The 23356-nt window shown below is 35.8% G+C and overlaps 1 protein-coding gene across 3 annotated transcripts in view; it reads right to left on the bottom strand.

Moving 5' to 3' along the window:
- The window catches only part of MOCOS (molybdenum cofactor sulfurase), a 113306-nt gene that overhangs the window by 42535 nt on the left and 47415 nt on the right, over nt 1-23356 (bottom strand). For all 3 annotated transcript variants that reach the window (XM_088142419.1, XM_088142829.1, XM_088143269.1), the window contains 3 exons: nt 12931-13130; nt 7091-7207; nt 5450-5908 (listed from right to left, as the gene is read on the bottom strand). In XM_088142419.1, coding sequence (XP_087998545.1) covers nt 5450-5908; nt 7091-7207; nt 12931-13130 — 776 coding nt within the window. The remainder of the gene's footprint in view (nt 1-5449; nt 5909-7090; nt 7208-12930; nt 13131-23356) is intronic.

The following is a 23356-nucleotide window of genomic DNA, read 5'->3' on the forward strand; positions in this document are numbered from 1 at the left end:
ACCAGTCAATCCTAAAGGAAATCAACCCTGACTGCTCATTGGAAGGATTGATAATGAAGCTCAAGTTCAGATACTAATGCGAAGAGAGGAGTCTTTGGAAAAGACCCTGACGCTGGGAAAGATTGAAGGCAAAAGGAGAAGGGGACGGCAGAGGGTGAGATGGTTAGATAACATCACTGAAGCAATGAGCATGAAACTGAGCAAACTCAGGAAGGCAGTGAAGGACAGGAAGGCCTGGCACAATATGGTTCATGGGATCATGAAGAGTCAGACACGACTTAACGACTGAACAACAAAAAAATAAAAAGGGAAGCGAAAGAGAGTATAGATTCACTGCAAGGAGAAAGTGGTGAATCATTAAGGGGTAATGGTTGAGAAGACAGAATTTCTTCACTCCTATTTTGTATCAGCCTTCTGTCAGAAGGGAAACAGCATCCTACCTGGTCATGATTATGTCACTGGGGTAAGGAAAAGACTTAGAATAGGCAAGGACAGGGTAACATAGAATATAGCTAGGGGCAGATCTACACTTCCAACTTATCCCAGCATGACCACGCCCCCCCCCCCCATTTTTGGAGAGCAAGAATACATGACATTATCCTCAACCACCCCCAAGCCTATTGTAACATCTGCCTGTGATTTCTGGCTCTATGTCATGAGTATTTTCCCTCTTGTTCCTATAGTTCAAACTGTGTTGCCTAGATTGCATGCTGCACTTCTATTCCCTATAAACAAATCTCTTTATTCCAGTTGACTACTGTGCCTAGTGTGGTATAACCTCTTCCTTCTGGTTGCTGGTCTCTGGCTTCCACTGCCTTCTTTTTTTTTTACAAGCTTGCCAGCGGAATGGTGGAAAAGCTGGACTTTTCATTTGTGGAAGTGACATGATGGACCTGCTTGCATTTTATTGATCCAACAGTGGAAGGATAGAGCTGTTTTTATTTTTACAGTGAAATTGACAAGAATTCTGACACTTTCTCCTTCTACCCCAAGTGACAGGAATAATGATAAAAATAAACTGCATGTTTTTTTCCTGGTTCAAGAAGGATAAAAAGCAGATGAATGTAAAGAGTACTGATCAGAGTTTTGTTGTACATCCTACAGGTAGATCCAAACTGTACCACAGATAAATCTTTTACAGAAAAAGATTCCAGAGTTTCCCTAGACTGAAATATTTTCCAAACTGATTCCTACATATACTTCTCTTCCTAACACGGTAAAACATGAGTTAGATAGAGTACTCATTAATGACCCCACTCTAGCTTGGAGGAAAGTATTGGGTGGACTGCCACAGGGCTCTGTCCTGGCTTTGTGGTTTCCAAGTCATTTTTATCAATGACTTGGACGAGGGATTTGAGGGGATACTTACAAAGTTTGCAGATGAAATAAAATTGGGAAGGATGGTTAATACTTTAGATAAAAGAGAGAAGGTTAAAAAAGACCAGGGTTTAGTACTGGGCTGAAATGAATGGAATGGAATTTAACAGGGATAAATGTAAACAACTATATCTGGGTATGGGATGGGGCAAACCTGGTTTTCCACTAGTACCTCTTAAAGAGATTGGGGTGTCCTTGTAATTACAAATTAAATGGGAGCCAGCAGTGCAATATAGCTGCTAAACAGGCAAATCAGGTTGACAAATTGGAACAAATTCAGAGGAATGTGATTTCTGGTTATTGACTATCATAAAGTACTACTACTACTAGTACTACTCAGAGGAGTGTTCTCAAGATGGTGAAGGATCTGGAAAAATCAAGTCCTATGAGGAATGGTTAAAGGTTCTGGATATATTTAGCCTATGAAAAATATGATTAAGATGATTAAGTCTTCAATTACCTGAAGGACTGTCACATAGAAGAGGAAACTGATTATTCGGTTGCCCCAGTCTTCTTCCTTTGCTGCTCTTTGAACCTTTTGTTCTTCTTTTATTGAACTGAATTTTCCTTTATCTCATTGAACTGAATAATGTATCAAATTGTCAAAATTATTATCTTTGATTTGATTGCTTTCTATGCTAGTTTCAAATATTCTTAGTGCTTACTGGACCAAGTGAATACTATGAATGTAGTATAGTTAGACTTTAGTAAAGCATTTGATAAAGTAGACTATACCTTCTTTCTCAGTAAATTGGAACAATGTGGGATGGATGATCCTATTACCAGATGGATTCACAGTTGGCTGAACAATTGTACCCAACATGTGGTCCTTAATGGGTCTAAGTCCACATGGAGGAGAATATGTGATGGGTACCTTAAGGTTCTGTCCTGGCTTTTAAAGATCTTCATAAATAACTTAGATGAGATTGCTAAACCTCCCACAAAGCTGAGGGAGATTGCTAAAACCCTAGAAGACAGGCTGAAAATTCAAAAGGAGCTTAATAGACTTGGACATTGGGCCCTATCCAACAAAATGCAGTTCAACAGAGGGAAATGTAAGATTCTGCACTTGGGCAGGAAAAACCAGATGCACAGGTGCAAGATAGGTGGTTTAGCAGTAGTGCCTGTGAGAAGTATCTCCAAGTTTGGTAGACCACAGATTAAGCATGAGCTAGCAATGTGCTGCAGCTAGTAAAAGACCCAATGCAAATTTCTTCTGCATCAATAGTGCAGAGTGTAAGGGAGATGGCCTTGACTGAGATAGGCAAGAATTGTTACCTACGCAAAGAGGAGTGAAACGTTCTTTAAGTCCTGGGAATCAAGATAATATTCAGAAGCAGATCAGGCAAATGCCTCCCTGATTCATCGAGATATAAAGGAGAGGAGGTAAAGAACAATCAGACTTGCAAGATTCTATTATTGTAGCCTATCTCAATAAAGTATCTAATCTTCCTGTGGAGTTGATTTTCTGATCTGGTCTACCTAGTGGGATTAACAAACAGGAAGTGATACTACCATTTTATGCTGCATTGGTCAAACCATACCTGGAATATTGTTTCCAATTCTTGCTGCCACAATACAAAAAGAATGGTGAGGAACTGGAAAGATGGTAGAGAAGAGCAACAAGGATGGGAAGGGATTTGGAGGCTAAATCCTATGAAGACTGGTTAAAGGAATTTGGTATGTTTAGTCTACATAAGAAAAGACTAAGGAGAGACATGATAGTATCTTCCAATAGATGAAGGGATGTCATAAGGCAGAAGGTGTGGATGTATTCTTCATAGCATCCAAGGGTAAGACAAGAACCAGCGAGTGGAAAGTTAACAGAGAGAGATCTAAACTTTGGATCTAAGGAGGAATTTCTTGATTGTGAGAGCTATTAAGCAATGTAACAGCTTGCCTCCTGAAGTCATGGGTGCTCCATCACTGGAGGTTTTCAAGAAAAGATTGGACAGCCATTTGTCAGGGATGATATGAAGATTCCTGCACTGAACTAGATGATCTCCAAGATACTTTCCAACCCTATGATTCTATGATCCCATCCTAGTCTAAATCAACAGCAGCAGGTAGATCACTACTGCAGTACTGGCTAGGCTAGGTTAGAAAACACTTGAAAAAAGCAATCCAAAAATGACAGTCCAACTGGAACAGTCTGACACTACAAATCATGCCTTTTTTAAAAGCTAAGTTTTTAACTCTCAAAATATATTTTTTACATAATATTTGCAGCTCTCAAAACAAACATTTTGGGAGTGGAATTACTTTGCATGTTCCACAGTGGCTTTGCTGATGGAATATTCCTCTATACAAAACAAAAACAAAACACTTCCATAAGGAAACTGCATTCCTAAAGATGTCTCTCTTCCAACTCACCTATAACCTGATGCCTGCCAGAGAGGATAACCATCTCAGTAAGGCCTTAATAAGCAATTTTACCTGTTGATCACTACCGCATAATTTGGAATATTTGGGATACTTGTAAACTACAATAAATTTACTTTCAGGAAAAAGAGATTAAGATGATTCACCCATTTGATTAGAAGATTATTCAATAAATTTGATGAAAATATTTGCTTCTCCACAGTAATTCATTGCATTTATATACTACTTTCCTCATAGAGCTTAAGATGGCATAACAGGAACTTCCTGTTTTACTCACTAACAACTCTGTGAAGTAAGTTGGGATGAGAGAGAATGATTGGCCCAAAGTTATCCAGTGAACTCCATAGGTGATTGCTGACTTGAACCTGAGTTCTAGACTAATATTTTCACCATCAAAACAACAGTGGCATACAAATGGTATGTTCTCTTTAAAAGCCATTTCCAAATACCTACATGCCACTTTTATTCTTTTCATGGCTGAGCTTAAACCAGGAGATAGATATATGCAATATTTGTTTAGTATTATTTCAAAAGACATCTGGCTTCTAACAATTACTTTCTTGATCAAAACAGAAAAGGCTGCATATGTTTTGTTGCATGGGAAGAAAATTGAAACAATGCTCCCAGCACTGTGGTATTAAAGAAATTAGCCAAAAATCAAGTTTTTAATGTCCTTCAATGGTATCTACAAAATCAAAAGTTCTTTCTACTTAACATATTTAGTTTTGACTAGAATTGACTAGAAACAGCAAAAAATGAAATATACATAGCATCAACAGGTCTGACAAAAGAATATTAATCTTTTAGAATGGGTACACAATATTTTGAGGGCTGAAAACCACACCCAGTCTTTGACTGATATGCTGGGATGTATATAAAAAAAAAAGGTGGAAATAAAAATAAACTTAATTTACCATAAAATAATAAATTATTCTCCATATACAGTGGTACCTTTAGTTACGAACCCCCCTCCTTACGAATTTTTCAAGATACGACCAGCTCCGGCCCCAAAAATTTACCTCTACTTGCGAACTCTGCCTCTACTTACGAACCGGATCCGCGGCCATTTTCCCTGCTGCCACGTGGTCGCGGCTTCCTGTGGGCAAGATCACAGTAGCAAGGAGACGTTCGGTGAGGCTTGTGGTGTGTTTTGTGGGGTTTGGAAGGTTTTTGTGGCGTTTGGAAGGTTTTTGAGGTTTAAAAATAAAATGCATATGTTTCAGAACTGTTTAGCCATATTTACATTGAACCTTATGGGGGAAATTTACCTCGGGGTGCAACCAAATTCGGAGGGCAGATTAGCCATATTTACATTGAACCTTATGGGGAAATTTGCCTTGTGGTGCGACCAAATTCGGAGGGCGGAACGGATTAACCGTATTTACATTGAACTTATGGGAAACTTTACCTCGACTTGAGACCAGCTCGAGTTGCAACCAGAGTCACGGAACGGATTAAGTTCGTAACTAGAGGTACCACTGTATTTGATTAATTTGCCCCTTTCTCATATTCCAAATTATAATTTGATTCTTACTTTGGAATTTACTTGCAGAGGATCCACACCAAGGTTTTCAGGAGTGACATGCAGTTTTATTTATTTATTTACTTATTTGTTATATTATCATATTTCTGAAGAACTCTTGGGGTCTCATGTTACACATTACTGTAAAATGTTACTGAAAACATTTACCTCAAATGCAGCACATGATTTGATTGGGTACAGGTAAATATTGGTGACTGTAATTTTCTTTCTACCATTTGGCACTTCTTCTACTGAATTACCAAGAACTTCAGGCATGCTAATTTCTGGATAACTCTTAGTCAGCTGCAGATTTTCTTCTGGTTTTTTCACTGATGTGAAGTGGTGACTTAGCTGTAAATTCTTGATTATCCTTTTCAGAGGCTGTTCATTTGCATTCTTCACATCATGAGTGTTGCTATCCTGTCTGGGAAATGATGTGATCTTTGGAACAATCTGTCTCTGTGATGAACACTTTACCAAGTTGCAGGCAGATAATCTAATACTTATAATGAATTTCAGAAAGGCTTGGGCATCTTCAAATGTAGACATATAGCCAAATGAAATTCTCACAGACCCAGTGGGATGTCCTTTGATCACATCTACGTCATCTCCGCACACATGACCAGCCTAGTTAAGAACAAAATACAAATATATTTTGTAAACTTTATTAAAATATGACATACTTTACTAAAATTACACCAGAAAGATTATCTATAAACATAGTCTGAATGTTTTAAAGGCATAGTTGATTTGGTGATTCCTCCTTCAGAATAAGAACCATCCTTACTTTATATAATTTCCTATAAAGTTGCATTCCTGAATATTCATGACCTGAAAAATAACCTCCAGAGAGACCTGCTTTGATAAACTGTTATGGAGGTTTGGACAACTGTGAATATTTATGTGTTCTTAAATGATAGAGGAAGGCAGAAGAGGACCAGCTATCTTTAACTGTACAGATCAATAGGGAAAACTTATTTGAGGAAGTAGCAGGAACTTTGAAATTAACTGACCATGAAATACTGGTGTACTTGATCTTAATAAAAACTGAAGCTGAATCTAGACAAATGCATATCTAAAGATTTCAAAAAAAGAGATTTTAATGACCTCAGAACAATGATGATAAGGATTATATTGTAATAATATGTAATAGTGATAATATAGAATGCGTATAGGATTCCATGTCAGGAGAAATTAGTGAGAAACATAGCTGGGTCAAAAAATAATTCTCACTGAGTGTTCACCAATGGTTCTACATCAACTGCAGCTGTTGTTTTATTGTAAACCTTGCTTATCACAAGGATCAGTCCTGGTACCTGTATTCCTCAATATTTCTATTAATCATTTGGATGAGGAGGTGCAGATGATACAAACATTAGGGGAGGTAGTTAATATCTTAGAAGTAACATTATGCAAACTTGACAAATTAAAGAGAAATGGGGTAAAAATAATTTGGGAAGCAAAAAGCTTAAGATTAACTTGCTTCAGAAGTTTAAATGTATGTATGTTTGTTTAGAATATATATTTAGCATTTAAATGCTGAGAAAGTAAACAATAGTTTTTTTATGGCTAATTTAAACCATGATTTTTTGTTATATTAAACCATGGTTTAAATAGAATGAACTTATAAAGAGTCTTGCATTACACATAAATTAGCAAATGGCATTTCCTTTTATGTTAATGATTTTTTATACTGTGGGACCTTATTGGGAATACTTGCTTGGAAACAGTGGGAAAATTAATTGAACATATGCAACGAGATCTCTATTTACTTTAGCTGGTAACACTGATATATTAACACATACAGACCTGGAGGTTCTTTTTGATGTCATCATGGCTAATCCCCAAGTGCTGCTGACAAGCTCCAATATTACAGAAACAACCTGTGCGCATATGGATGTTGTAGAGCCCAGCCAGTTTGTCCACCTTGTTTCAGAAAATTCCCCCCGCCCCCCAAAAAGAAAGATTCTTAACACAGGAACAAATAAATAAGGATTTTTTCTCTATCAGTTAAACAACTTTAATAATGTTCATGCAATATGAAGAAAATGCAATAATCCCAAATATTTCATTATCTGGCTAGGTAACATCTTCAGTGCTAACCTGGGATGAGGTTTGCTCTCTATTTATCTGCTGTGGCCTGCCTTGCCAGTGCTGGTGGAGGTGGGGGTTCTATTTTGCTCTTTTGGTAGTTCATTGTTCATATGTTGACTGCTTGATTGTGTGCCTGGTGGTGACCTTTGCTTATCTGGGTGATGATTGCTGGAGATGATTGCTGGTGACTGAATGCTGGTGAGGCAATCTTCTGGTCTTTTGTCTCTTTTGAATAATATGTAGATGCCTATCTCTATGTGTCTGTTAATTGCTGCCTTGTCTGAATACCAAGCTTCCAAGAATTCTCTTGCATGTTTGGATTTGGCTTGGTCTAAAATGCTGACAGTTTCCCAGTTAAAACTGGTTGAGTCTGTCCATATGTTGTACAATTAAGGAATTTTCATCATGTCTTCTGACTGCTAGTTGGTGCTCATGGATGCGTTCTGCTAGTCTTCTGCCTGTTTGTCCTACGTAGTGTTTGTTACAGTCCTTACACTGTATGTTGCAGATGACTCCTGTTTTTTCTTCTTGGGCAACTGGGTCTTTTGGTTTACTTAGGATATTTTGGAATGATTTTGGAATGATTTTGTTGGTTTATGTGCTACAGAGATGCCATATGGTTGTAATAATCTGTCCACCAGCAAGACCCAGTTGCCCAAAACAGAACCCCCACCCCCACCAGCACTGGCCAAGCAGGCCACAGTATATAAACAGAGAGCAAACCCCATCCCATTTTAGCACTGAAGATGTTACCTAGCCAGGTAATGAAACGTTTGCAAGAAAAGAACCAAGCTCAGAGAACCCCAAGGACTCCACAGTTCAACCCTGAGCTACACATATTTGCCTCCACTGCAATCCCAAATAGATTTTATAACTACTGTAGAGGGCATCATTGTAAAGTGCTTTTCCTTTAACATTACAGTACCTATGTGGCATAATGGCTGATAGGGTTTAAATACTGAGAAAGAAAACAAATGTTCAATAATAAATAGAGATGAGATTTAAAAAAATTTTTAATAGTGAAATATACCACCACTACTACCACCACCCACAAAAAAAGAAAAAAAAAGATAAATAGTGCTTAAACAGTGAATAAAAAGAAAAAAAACTAGATACATTATGGTGGTTAAAATAAACTAATATGACAAAAAAGAGAGAAAAGGCTAATTAATAGGTAATAAAAAACAAAAGATCCATATAATATCCATGGGTATTGATATAAAATTAATTAAATTCTTTAGCTAGACCATATAAAAATATATTCTTCTTATTTTTAGAACAGAAAGACTTTTCAAAACTAGGCAACAGATTCATATCCTGAATTAGGAGAGTAAACTTCTTTGCATTTAACTAAAATTATCCTCTTTGCTGTGCCCCAGGCTCAAGAGAGCCAGAACATTTCATGGGATAATTAATTCCATGTTTTAGGAATATAGTTCAACATCATGTTAAGGTTTTTAACCATTTATTTCCAAAACTGCATTGACATATGTAATGATTTGAAACCAAAATGAAGCTATAGCTGGACTACTCATAGATCATGTTAAACAGCCTTCAAATTTCTTATAATGCCAGCACAAAAAAAATCTATTATCCAATCCTTTTTAAACGTTCTTTGAAAGATCCAATAAATATGAAATGTTATTTTTGGATTTAACATTTCATTCTTAAAATCATAAGTAGTATATTTAATGTTTCTTAACACCCGGACACACTGATTCTCCAAATAGGATATGCCAGTTCTTCACTCCACAATTCAGATATTTCATTTTACTTTTACATTTGTTATAAAATTGGACTGTTTCTGTTCAAGCACTGCATCTCTTAAGAAACCTATAATTCAGGTGCCCTGAAGGCTGTAAAGCATCCAGAGCACACAATTTAGTTAGTACATGTTTCAGTTGTATATACTGCCAAGTGAATTTTGTAGGTATTCAAAATAAAATAAACATGGAGTTTAAACGTTTAACATGGAATATAAATGGGGCAAATGCTCCCCAGAAAAGGAAGAAGAAATTTCATTTGAAGAAATTAAAGCTGGGTGTAATTTGTCTACAAGAAACACATATAAGAAACAAAGATTAAAAATATCTGATTTATAAGAGAGAAATTGTTTGGGAGTTATACCAATTTTTGGTACAAGCAAGAAAAATGGAGTTGTTTTGTATATAAATCTACAAACGCAACCAAAAATGAACTGATCTGATGACCAAGGCAAATATGTGGAGGTCAAGATTAACTTGAATGGCACTCAAATAGATTTTACTATTGGGGGTCTATGCCCCCAATAGTAAGCTACACTTTTTAATGGACTTACGGGTAAATTAATGGACTTGTCATACAAAAATTGGTCTCTAATGGGATATTGGAATTGAGTGGTTTGCCCATAACAAGATAAACTATCTGTAAAAGGGACTAAGATAATGCAAGGTAAACTACCAACATCTTTTTTTGAAGTGATGGACAATCCTGAACTGATTGATATTTGGAGGCATAAAAATGGTGACTCTAAGGAATACATTCTAATACAATATCTTCCCTACTATTTTCAAATCTGGGTTATTCCACAACATCAATTTCTCATGTGATTCAAAATGAAAACGTAACCACTTACCTATTAATTGCCAAATGTACCTGGGAGCTTTCAAGATTTGAAAATAGAGAACCCTGGACTCTAAAACCTCCTAAGATTTCAGATATGTTGCATACATCTCAAAGAGCCAAAGAGGAGAATATTTAACAAATATCTCATTCCAAAAGAATATAGATGTTAAAATAAAAGCCCAATGATACAGTAGAAAATCTGGTAAATTAAAGCCAAATTCATAGTAAAGTAATCTCAGTTTGGCCAACAATTTTCCAGGGGCTTTAGCCTGCCATGGTTTTGTTTTTCTCATTAATTTATTGGTGTAACTTTTAGGGATTAATTCCTCTTAAAATATGCATTAATATTTATTTTAATAACATTAATCTTGTCCTGGAGACTTAATGGAAGTTTAAATCATTACTGAAAGTACAACTATACATTTAGATGTATAAATATTTAACATATTGTGATATATTCTGAGAAAGATATAAACCCAAGTATTTTATAGGGCCTGTAAAAATTGTAAATCGTAATCTCTTGCCGTGTTCTATATACATAGTAGATCCCAAAGGCATCAAATTAGACTTTTTCCCAACTAATAGTATAACTAGAGTATAAACCATATTGTTTTACAACTTCAATAAGCTTTGGCAATAACACTGTATAATTCTCCAGAATAACCATTAATTAGCATTGTTGTGGCCAAAATCTGGCTCACCTAAAGCAACAAAATCATTTTGAAGATATGATCAGTGAATATAAACAATCTGATTTATTGGGCCACTGGTCCCTGTCTGACTCCTCCCCTTGCCACCACTCAGGGCCAATTTAGCTTGCTGTGAATGTTTTCTTACAAGGGGACTTTAAGCAGTTCACATGTGTGGGGGAGGGGCATCTCATAGGTTTGGCAGTGAACGCAGCTCACATGTATGGGGGGGGGGGTATCTTTTACCACCACAGGATATAAGAACAAATTATATGCCACCATGCCCTTAATAGCTTGAGATTGTCTAATAAAAGAAGTCAGCAGTTCAAGAACCAAACTGAAGATTAAAGAAGACAAAGCGTGTCTTTGATGAGTACCATGAGATAACTCAATAGGATGAGAACAAATCTATTTGTAATAACTCTAATAACTCTAGGGTTATCAAATTGTAATGGAGAAATGATGGTGGAAACCCATATCTTCTTAGAATGTACTTCATACATTCAATCTGAATCATCCTGAAGGCTTTTCAGCATTCAACAAAATTAGAACTCCTGATTCCAATTTATGTGTTACAATGTCCAAAATATCAATCACCAGGTAAATGATGTCAGATCCTTCTCTGTTCTGTATAAATTCAGAGTGAGATGGGTGGATTATAGATTTATATTCTGTAACCTCCTAAATAGAGATGATAGTTTTAGGATTGTGCAAAATGGTTTGACCATGAATATGTTGCTGCATGTTTTGTTCAGGTGCAGATCAAGGCATGAATGTTTCAAGTAGAAAATGTTTCTCTTTTAGATAGGCTGGAAATTGTCTTACTTCTTGCAGCTGAGGTATCTTTCCCCACTGGGTGACTTAGACTGGATAGAGGGTAATCTGGGTGGAGTTTTAGAATAAAGCAGCAGGTTTAGAATTATTGAACACATGGCCCAACTATTCCCAACAGGTAATGGTCCAACAAGGTTTAAAAACCTCCCGTGAAGGAGATTCCACTACTATACATGGTAGTCTGTTCCAATGATCATTAACATTCTGTCTGAAAATTCCTCCTAATATTTGTCCTGAATCTTCTTTCTATTAATTTCTGTTCATCACTTTTTATCTTGCTCTTAATTTCAACACAGAATAAGTCCACTCCTTCTAATTTTTCCTCACAATGTTTTCTTTCCAGGCCCCTTATCAGCTGGATTGCTCTCCTCAGGACACACTCCAGTTTCTCAAAGATCTCCCTAAAATGCAGTGTCCAGAACTTATAACAATATTCTATAGGTATAAACTGCAAAATGCAGAACAGTAATGTTTTCTCTTGATCTTGACACTGTATGTTTCTTGAGGTGGCCTAGGAATGTATTTCCTTTTTTTGCAGTTGTATCACATTCTGTTCAGCTTGTGATGCATCAAGGTAACTCAAGTACTTTCCACATGTGCTGTACTCAAAAATGGTTCTCACCATCCTATACCCATGCCTCAATTTTTCCTATCTAAATGTGGGACTTTCAATTTATTCCTATTAAAATTCATCTTGCTGGTTTCTAACCATTATTTCTGCTTGTCAAAATTCTCATTATCTTTGTGCCATTTGCAAATTTGTTAATCGTAATTTTTAACTTCTTACCCAAATCTATCTATCTATCTATCTATCTATCTATCTATCTATCTATCTATCTATCTATCTATCTATCTATCTATCTATCTATCTGTTTAGGACCTAGAATGGAGTCTTGAAGTACAGCACTCAATACTTTTTTCCAGCCTGATGTAGAGCCACTACTGTATACTTGCTTGGTATGATTTTTCAACCAGCTCTGTATCCATAATATCACACTATTTTCTGTGCAGTCTTCTCCCACCCCAAATGGATTTAAACTTTCCAGATCAGAATTGTAAGGTACCCTGTTTGCAACAGGGAATAAATGAAAAAAAAAGAATTGTGTTACAAAATGATTATGCATGATTATACTACCTTCAGCTTTAAAAAACACAGATGTGTCTTCTGATGTGTTTTCTATGCTTATTTCACCACTATGGCATTTTGCTGAAATTACTCCCAATTCTTGGGAAAATGTGACAGATAGAGGCAAGCTATCTATTTATTATAAATCATCTGAAGAGGGAAATTTAGAAAACATGTTCTTAAGAATAAGGAAGAAACTTACAACAGGCTGAAATTTATACAGAAAGGAGGTCAAACAATCAGAAAGATGCATAGCAGCAAAAAAAGATGCACAAGAACAACAAATAAAAAATAAAATGTACCTGTGAATACCCAATTATATCTCCATTTTCATCTAACACATTAAAATTAATTATGGGACCTTGGATATCCGAGCTGCTGAAGTCAGTATCACTATAAATGTGCACAAGAGGTGCACCGTTATCATATTTTAATGTAGAAAGAACTGTATAGGTGTGGTGAGCCAAAGCAAACGTATGCTGTTTTATGTTTTCCATTCCACCTAAGAAAGACAAAGCAACCACCACCAATGGTCAACTTCTTATTTAGTTAAGAATAAGTTTCACTAGATAAAACAGTAATTTCATATAATCAAATGATGTAATAAATATAAGAAAAAGATCATTTTTCAGAAAAAAAGTAACACTCATCTAACGTATTACCTGGGCAAAAATGGAAACTCCAGATCATTTGAGACTCTCCATAAACATACGGAGTGAACCTTCACTGATCTAACACTAGAGACAAACTATATTATTTTATATAATCTCAATAACAATTCCATTCAGTAATTAGTTGATCTATTTAGGTTCAATACATGAACTGCTGAATTATTACAACAAACAACAAAATATTACAATAGATCTTTCAACACTAAAGTATCTTGTTCCTCTATAAAAAATTTTAAAAAATGATTTGACAACATTAAGTAGCTGCCTAGAGTCACATAAGTGGTCAGAATAAAAATATGGGCAAGCAAATAAAGCAAAACCAGTGGGAAAATAACTGAAATATCCAAGACCTCAGATTGGCCATCCTTGTACAAAAACCAAACAAACCCCAAATACTTCTTAGCCAGATAATTTGAGGAAATTTGATATATTTGATGATTTTGAAAAATGTTCTAGTCACTCAAGTAATGTCTAAACTGGATTGAATACGAGCAATTTTATCTGCAAAATGCCTGGCAAATGCGTCATAGCAGCTTGCAGGAAAATCACCCCCCATAGGAAAATCATCCCCCATAGGAAATAAAAAGGATCTAAGAATAACTTTTCTAAACTAAGATTGTGCATTAAACGGAGATCAAAAATTAAAGTAAGGTGAAAGGCAAAAGGCAACAGAGACAAAGGAAGATGTATCCAGCCAAACACTGACTTCCATAGAAGAGCAAGAACAGACAAGGAGTTATAGCAAAGATTTAGACCCTCCTTGTCAAACTGTACGTTTCAACTAATCTCTAAGTTTCTGTTCACTTAGAGGCTCATTGAAGGGGCACCAAGGGAGATAAGATGTTGGCTGGAGGATAAGTCGTCCTAAAAGACAGAAAAACAAAGATATTATGAACTGGGAATCTTACTATAAATCATTAAACAGGCTTATGTGTTCCAGAAATTAAAAAATGAAACTATAATTAATAAAGAATGTATTAACTAATATTTGAGATTAATGGTACAATGGCAAATACATAAGAAGCAGTTGACAATTCATGGGGAACATAGCACAAAAATACTTAAAGCTAACATGCAAAACAATTGAATTAGAAGCAGTAATAATATATGAGAATTTAGCACATTGTTTAATGACAGAAAGGCAAGGAGTTCAGAGAGTAGCATTTAGCATAAAAGCTCAGCAATTAGTCATACAAATGGAAAAATTTGAGGGCGATGTTTGCACAATCTTAGTTTAGAAAAGTTATTCTTAGATCCTTTTTAATATCATTTTTATTTCCTATAGGGGATGATTTTCCTGCAAGCTGCTGTGACACATTTGCTAGGCATTTTGCAGATAAAATTGCTCATATTCAATCCAGTTTAGACATTACTTGAGTGAGTGGAACATTTTGCAAAATCATCTAGATTTGTTTAGAGTCTGAGAAGTGGACATGATCATCTGCACTATGATTCTTGCCACTTGAGGGCAGGAATTCATGCCTCACTTGGCTCCTGCAGGCAGCCACAGGGGTTGTGTGTTGTTGGATTCAAGAAAAATTTAATGCTTTTTGGGGATAGGGATTGGTGCCAGCTGTCTTGAAGAAGGTAGATGCCTGCCCCTGAAGAAGCCATCTCTCAATCCAATGTATTAGACAACTTGCATCTGATCCTCAATCTTCACTTTTAAGGAAGACTTTGGAGAACATGGTAGGGCACTAGTTGAAGAGATTCCTAGATGAAGCAGATTATCTGGATCCCTTTCAATTGAGCTTGGATAGAAACTGCATTGGTTGCTCTGTGGATGATGTGCAGCCCTCCAGGTCCTATTAGAACTCCCAGTGGCATTCAATATAACTGACCATGGAATCCTTCTAGACCAGTGTTTCTCAATCTTGGCAACTTTTAAAATGCATGGACTTCAACCCACAGAACTCCCCAGTCAGCATGGAGTTTTATTCTGGCAGTAGGTGGTTCTAGACAATGATTAGAAAAGAGCAGCCAAAGCCTATTCCTTTGTGGGATTCCTTAGTGCTCAATTCTCTCTTCTGCGCTATTTAACATCTATATGAAACTGCTGGGAGAAGTCATCTGTCAGATAGGGGTGATGTAGCATCAGTATGCTGATAATACCCAGTTATACTCTCCTTTTTAAACATTTCTTAATTTTTCATGTTATTTATTCCATAAGAATCTTATGGAATGCTATTCTAGAGCTTTATGAGGATTGATCGTGCTGTTTTTAGTATGTTTTTATGGATTCTGAACTGCCCAGAGCCTTGTGAATGAAGTCTTGTTGCTGGCAACATAATTTCTAGATTAGAGATCCTATCTTGTATTGTGTGAACATGGTTAGGGTAAAATTGGGCTTTGGTTATACTTGTGGCCTACTGGCCAATATGTGCCAAAACTGACAGGTGCAAAGTTTACCATTAGCAAGAAATGCTGCATGTCATGATTAAGGTTGGTACCTTAGCCTATACATTTCTGTTTTACTAAAAAATACTAATCAACTCCATGATGGGCTGTAAAGGTTATTATTTATGGACCCATCTAGTAATAGATGAGTAAATGGCAAAGAATATAAATTAATGAAGTAAATGAAATAAAGACAAAATAGATATATATAAGAGGAAGGGGAGGAAGTAAGTAATAGATCTGAATTAATGTGATCTGATCTTTGTGGAGTGGACAAACAGAGGGAAGTAAAGGTGCAAGTGTAATTATTAATGGAATAATTAAATGTATGTCAGAAAGTATGAATTGCGGTCAGCTAGGTTGTTGCAGCTGGATATGAAAGTATAGCCTGTTGACAATTGTATGCTATACAGTGAAAAATGATAATAGAGAAATCCAGAATGAGTTGTAGGTCAGATAGTGCAACATACTGGATAAGTGTGATCCAAGGAAAAGTTATTCTACTAAGAAAGTATGGATGGGAACAAATAAAACATACAGAAAAAGTGACTGGGCCATTTGGAGATCCAAGCAAGAATGAGAATGGTGACTGATCTCAGAAAAAGGCATGTTTCAAATATGCAGTTTAAGTATCTTAATACATACATATGGCAAAGGAATGAATACAGTATATATCTAAAAGCATGACTGATATGCTTATGATGAAAAAGGGAGAATTAGTAAAGGATGTAAATGTGATGAGAGATACCAAATGTGGGATGGACCATTTTTTTGGTAGTCTCAAGAGTGAATTTTGTAAAAAAAAAAAAAATGGACATGGAAGAAAATAAATGAAGTGGAAGAAAACAGAGAGAAAAGTAAACTCCTGTACTGGTTAAGAAGCTGTACTAGATTATCAATATGTCTTCCAACCCTTTCATTCTATGATTCTAGAATAACTACAGGAAAAATGAAAGTGAGCCCTATATGAAAAACTATCAGAAGATAATTTTTCAAAAGAATGAATAGAAAACAGATGTAAGGAAAGAAGATAGGAAGCTATTTAGAACACAGTGAAAAGAACAATGTTACAGTGTTACAGAAGTGTGGGGAGTTGACTGATTGATCGTGTGCCAACAAGTTATTGACTCTTAGTGACCACATTTATTTATTTACAGTCCAAGGCCAAGTCACACAATTAAAAAATACAACACACTATTAATACATGCATAAGTAACATTACATACATATCTAAAATGAAGAAATCCTATAAAGTTAACATTTCATTGAAGGCGCCAAACAGTTTCTGTAAGGTAGAGCTAAAAATAAAAACATTGCTACTGCCTGGGTATTGGTCACTTAGTAAGAATACAAGTAGTCCTAGTTTAGCAACCACAACTAGGACTGGCAGCTCAGACAGACTAGCAGCTCTGTTGTTAAGCAAAGCAGTTACTAAGTGGGAAATCACATGACAACTGTGCTTTCCTTTTCTCCACTCCTCCATCCTTTGGAATGCTCACCCCAGCACTGAGATAATTAGCAAGAAGGGAATTAAAGTCTGGATTTACATTCATTGGGGTAGACGGGTTTATAAGAGAGTAAGCAGGCACACAAAGGGGAAAACACACCAAAAGGAATGCATGGCACCAGCAGCCCTGAGTGGGCTATTGTCAGAACCTCCAGCAATCAATCTATCAGCTCAGTAGTTGCTTGCTTCGTTTCTGCTATTTGTTTAGTAGGGGGGAGGGGGAAGCAAGGAAGATGAGACTGTTGACCCAGATGCATTGTTATCAAGAACCAGGAATGTACAAGGTCACACCAACATGAGAGCCCAGGGAGGGAAAGGAGAGGGAAAGGAGGGGCAACGAGGGGGTAAAAGTAGAGTGGGAAAGCGTGGGCTTTTAGTTTCAGCAATGCTTTGAAGCTGCATGTACATCTCAATAAATGAACTTCTTTTTGAACTTATTACGAGTTTCAAGAGATTTTTCTTTGTTGGGATTTGAACATCGCTGACCTGACAGCTATGCAAACAGCCTGGTGTATTCCTCACTGCATACCTGCTTATTCTCTTGTAATCCCTTTCTCTCCAATCTCTCTCCTCTGCGAGAGGGGGAATAAAAAAACTAGTTAGGCGCAAGAAAGATTGCCTACAGAGATTGCCTGTCTTTTTTCTCTCTTCCCACCACCCCAATGGGAGAGATTGCTTAAACAAGCAAGGAGATTGAGCAACAGTATTATTATAATGTTATTTTATGCAATAACAATAGAGTTTGATTGCCACTTTACTAGCTTAGCCTGAAAATTCTCTAATCTGATTACAGATCATATTGCAATTTTCACATAATCTGCAAGTTGACTGAATTAAGACTTATGATTGTTTATAAAGCAAATATAGTCCCTTCAAAATGGTTTACCATCCTGTTTCTTCAACATAAGACTTCTGTGGCATGGAAGCCTAAGTAGGTGACTTGTTTGTACCTTCTTTCTCTTTTGTTTAATTTGCTGAATCATATTGAATAGCAGATGACTTGGCTTTCTGCATTATTTTAAACTCATTATAGGTGCTGGCCTACAAACCAGGAGATTGTGAGTTCTAGGCCTCCCTCTGGTATGAAAGCTGGCTGGGTAACTTTGGGCTTGTCACTCTGTCTCAGCCCAACCCACCTCACAGGGTTGTTGTTGTGGGGAAAATAGGAGGCACGAATATTAGTATGTTTGCCACCTTGAATTATAATTATAATAATATGTAACAGTGGGATACAAATATAATTAATAATAACAGGTAATTCGATCTTGAACATTTTTAAAGAGAAGAAATGCAGCTTTAATTATGTCTTGTAAATGTAAAATAAAGTCTTATCTTCTCTGTGGATGAAGATATTCCTAGCCCCTCTTCTATAGAAGAATTAGTGCTGATGGTGAAATCTCAAGATGAAGCTGTCTCTGCAGTTGACATTCTTCATATTCAGCTGGAAAAGTCTGGTTTGACTCCTGATACAATACAAGCTGGTGGTGTGACCTCTTCCAAGGAAGAACCTATTCTCCTGCTTATGATCAAATTATAATCTACATGAAATCTTACAGAATTATGAAATCTAATTATGGCATGTTATGTTCTGGAATCAAATCATGGCAAAATAAGTACACAGATTGATTCTATTATGGCAATTATTAATAAAAAAAATATTCACAGACTGGATAAGAATATTACTATTTTGGATAACAGCATAAATTCCTTGTGTGATGAAATGAAAACTATGCAGGGACAATGTATCAAAGAGCTGGACAATCTAAAACCATAACTGCATGTTCAGAAAAACCAAGAGTTGAAGGCAGCTGAATCCACAATTCATATGCATGTAAAGGACAATGTACCCAGCAATTACTCTTAAGACTGTCTGCCAATATAAAAATAGATTTAACAGAGGCTACAGAAGAGGAACAGATTTTACTGGACAAAATAGAGACTGAGGCTGATCTGAATGTGGATTTGAAAATGGATTTTAAAAGGCCAGACTACAAGAGTGATATGAAAAAAGATGCTACATTGGATTTACAAATGAAAATGGCTAATGTCTTAACACATCAGGCAACATAGAAATAATAAATCAGAAGAGTGACTTGGATAGCTTTCTTATCCTGGATTTACAAAAGAGATGTGCTAAACTAGTGAAGGAGTTTCTGACAGGGGACAAAGAGAAAATGATGAGAAATCAACTTGGGGACATTATTTGAAGAGAATAAAGATCAAGCTTTTTAAAAGTAAACGGAAGGAATATAAAGTGGATTTATTCGATCAGGGTTAAAATATATATGTTGGGGTTTCTGGTAGCTCTTAATGGAACTTTTTTGACCAGGACTGAATGATGAGGCTTTAAAGATTTATTTATAGATAAAAGATAAGATATGGTGAGAGATTTCTTTTACTTTATTTTTAAGAGTAAGTTGTAAATTGGATTATAAAACGGATTTATTTAAGGTTAATATATATTTCTGGTAGCTCTTAATGGGCTTTTGGTGACTTGGACTGAATGACGAGTTTTTATAATTTGTTTATTGATAAGAGATGAGAGATGGGAAGAGAGATTTTTTAATTGAAATATTAGAGAAGGTGTTAAGTTACTGAAGTTGTTTATAATTGTCTGAGGGGGAGGCATTTATATACACACACACACACACACATATTCCTTTTTAATTATTTTTTTCTTTTTCTCTGCACCTTTTTTTTTCTTTTCTTTTTTATATTCTTCTTAGTTTGTATTAGTTTTTTATCTTTGCATTTGTAAATTTTAATAAAATTATAATTATTTTCATTATCTTCTGATTTTTAACTTGCCAATTGAAGATGATTATTAACTCTGTACTAAATACATAACCCAAGAAGTGCAGTCCCTATTATTATAAAGTTTGCCAGAATTGCAATTCATTACATGATTTTAAGAAAAACCTGTGAGCTTTCTACTTTGAATTTGAAAGAGCATCATCTTCAAATCTTTCCAGATATCCCTCCTTCGGTGACCTCATTGATAAAGCAGTTTGCTAAGTGGTAAACTCGTGTTAAATTTACACTGTGTCATAATTTAAGAGAATTTTTTTACAAAATGTGGTATCAGTGGTATATGACACCAGTCAAGCTGTCAAAACCATATAAAGGAATATCAAACCAGTGTTGGAAGAGTGAAAAGGAAGAGGGTTTTACTGTATTGAAAATTTTGGGGCACAAATCCATACAATGATGCAAAAGACATTGCAGACTAATATTATGATGAAACTAGAATTGTTTTTATTTGGTTTTATGGACACTGAACTAGAAAAGAAATATGGGAAATACTGTATATGGTAACTGCTGCAAGATTACTCTATGCACAGATGAAAAAATAATTAAATGTCTACAGTGGAAGATTGGATTATAAAATTGATAGAACTTGCAGAAATGGCACAGCTGATTAATTTGGTCAGGGGAAAAAATGATAAAGACCATTTTGAAAGACTGAAAACCTTATACGAACTTTTTGTTAAAAGGAAAAAAAGACTGAATTGATGATTTATGGATTTGGGGACTAAAAAGGGTTGAAAGGGAAGGGGAAAGGAATTATAAAGGAAGGAAAAAAAGATGGAGGGAAAACAGTAAGATGGTAACTAAAGGCAGAAGTCATAATTCTGTATTTTCTTTTTCCTATCTTTTCTTTGATTCTTTGCTCTTTATAATTGCATTGTATTTCAAAATTCTAATAAATAAATCGGTTTGCTCTTGCACAATAAATCGGTTTGCTCTTGCTCTCTGGCAAGAGAAAAATATATGTTTTTTCCTGTTTCCAGACATTTTTTGCCTCTTGATCTCTAATCAGATTAAGTGATTCCCTGTTGCTGATAAAGATTTGGAATTTCCTACTTATATTCAACATTTTTATATGACCTATTATGGTCTTTTTGCTTTGTTTCATGGCTTGTGCTGCCCTCTGCTGCAGTTTAACTTTTTTTTTCTTTTTTCTTTGCTTTTTAACCTATTTTTCTTATAATCTGGGTTGGATAGTGAATTTGCTCTCCTCAGAAGTCACTGTTCTTGGTTTTTTTAAATAAAAAAATATTGTATGTTTTGTTTTATTGTTTTAATTTTGGGGATTTTATTTTTAATTATTGGTTGGGTTATTCATCTAAATACATTACATTTAAACATGTCTACTTGAATGTATATACTATATTTTCACATATTTATAGTTTTACCATTTATTTATTTAGTATGTTATACATTTATAACATCATATGTTAAAGTTTAGGATACAAAAGTTATGCAGAATGGTATTAAGCACAGATTATTATTTAAAGTAATAAGTAGATATAATGTCAATGCTTACAAGAAACTGATTCTTTACAACATGAAAAATCCTTTCTGTCTGAAATTAGTAGTAATAATTCTAAGGCAGCTAACATTACAATTTGAATTAATAAAGTTATTAATATGGAAATGATTCAAGAATATCTGGATACTGCAGGGCATTTGGTATAGTGAGATGGGCAGCATATATAAATTTGAAAAATAAATAAAAAATTTATTATTCGTAGATTAAGAGTATTTAATTCTTATTTGGAATTAATGGAATAGGCACCCAGAGATAATTATATCATATCATTATATCATTATATATTAGGAATTATATATTCCTAATCTTGCTCCAGTTAAAAGTCTTCACTCAAGAGACACATACTTAGGACTGCTACAAACCTTTTATAATACCATCACGAACAACTTACTGCCAAGTCAAGTGGGCCCTTCAGCTAAGTCAAATTATAATTGAGCTACTGGCCTCAGATTGCCTTCAGTGCCTTCAGTCTGCCCTGACATCAGCTGAGTCACCTGATGCATTCTTAGAGAACGGCAATATCCTTATCAAGAACTCCAACATCATTTAACTGGTAATAACAATGCACCCTTGAGGCAACAATTTCATCACTCCAAGCCATGGTTTGACAAGGACTGTGTTAATGCCAAAAAAGTTTTTTCTACCACTTACCAGGCTTAGGTATCCAGTACTGAACCAACAGCAGCACTGAACCTCCTCCAGAAGAAGAGATACTATAAACAGCTGCTGGCATGCAAGAAAAGAGAAGCCATGAAAAAGAACTGGATATGACTCATTCAGGCAGTCAAATCCAATGACTCAGCCTCATTCTGGTATATCACAATGAGCTCCCAAAGCATTGATGCATCCGTGGTGAACTGTCACATCCCCCAGGAACCTGGGAGACATATCTTCGTAAACTCTACATGGACACACCTGTTGAAAGTGGATGCCCTACCCAAGCTACAGAAAACCTGCCAACATGGACACCAGTGACAATGTCAGAGATCTAGAACCTTATTGCCCAACTAACACAGGAGAAGACCTAATCCTTCCAGGGACCCTTAAAAACAACTTGGACTTTGGGCCCCAACTCTGGCCTCACTCTTTACCTGCATGGGCACCTATGGGCTAAGACCCCAAAGATTGGGGGCTTGTGATTATTGTCCCTATATATGGAAAAAGGATGATCCTGCTAATTGTAGACCAATTACTCTTCTTAACACAATCAGCAAGCTCTATGCAAGACACCTACAATAGAAATTCCAGGATTGGCTGGAACAAGAAAACATACTTGTAGGAAGTAAGCTGACTTTAGGGAAGGCTGATCCGCTATAGATCAGTGCCTTGTACTCCAGCATCTGATTGAAAAATATTCCTCCCAACACAACCTCCTTCTGTGCTACTTTCATAGGCTTCAAAGCCATATTTGATTCCATATCCCAAGTTAAATTTTGGGAGAAGCTAGAGGCCTCCTCAACTGACTGATGTCTACTTCACCAAATGCATATGCTACATGAAGGTACATCACTAAAAAAAAAATGTAATCACCAGGGCCATCTCTCATCAGTGCTATTGAAACTGAGAAATGTGTCAGCCAAGGCTGCATATTGGCCCCATTCTTATTCAATTTCTATATTGACTCCATAGTGGGCCATCTCTACAACATGGACTTTACTCTCCAGAAGTTGCTGAAAGATGCATTTGTGTTCTACTTTCTGCAGATGATGTAACAATGCTTTTAAGAACACCTGTTAGCGTTAAAAGACCACTGAGGGCACTAACACAGTACTGCAAGGAAGACCAGCTAGAATTCTATTATCAGAAAACTAAAGTCATGG

Source organism: Python bivittatus, unplaced genomic scaffold (genome assembly GCF_059951505.1).
Source record: "Python bivittatus isolate LINGU-HERP-01145 unplaced genomic scaffold, Pbiv_v1 ctg000000_np1212, whole genome shotgun sequence".
Classification (NCBI taxonomy): domain Eukaryota; kingdom Metazoa; phylum Chordata; class Lepidosauria; order Squamata; family Pythonidae; genus Python; species Python bivittatus.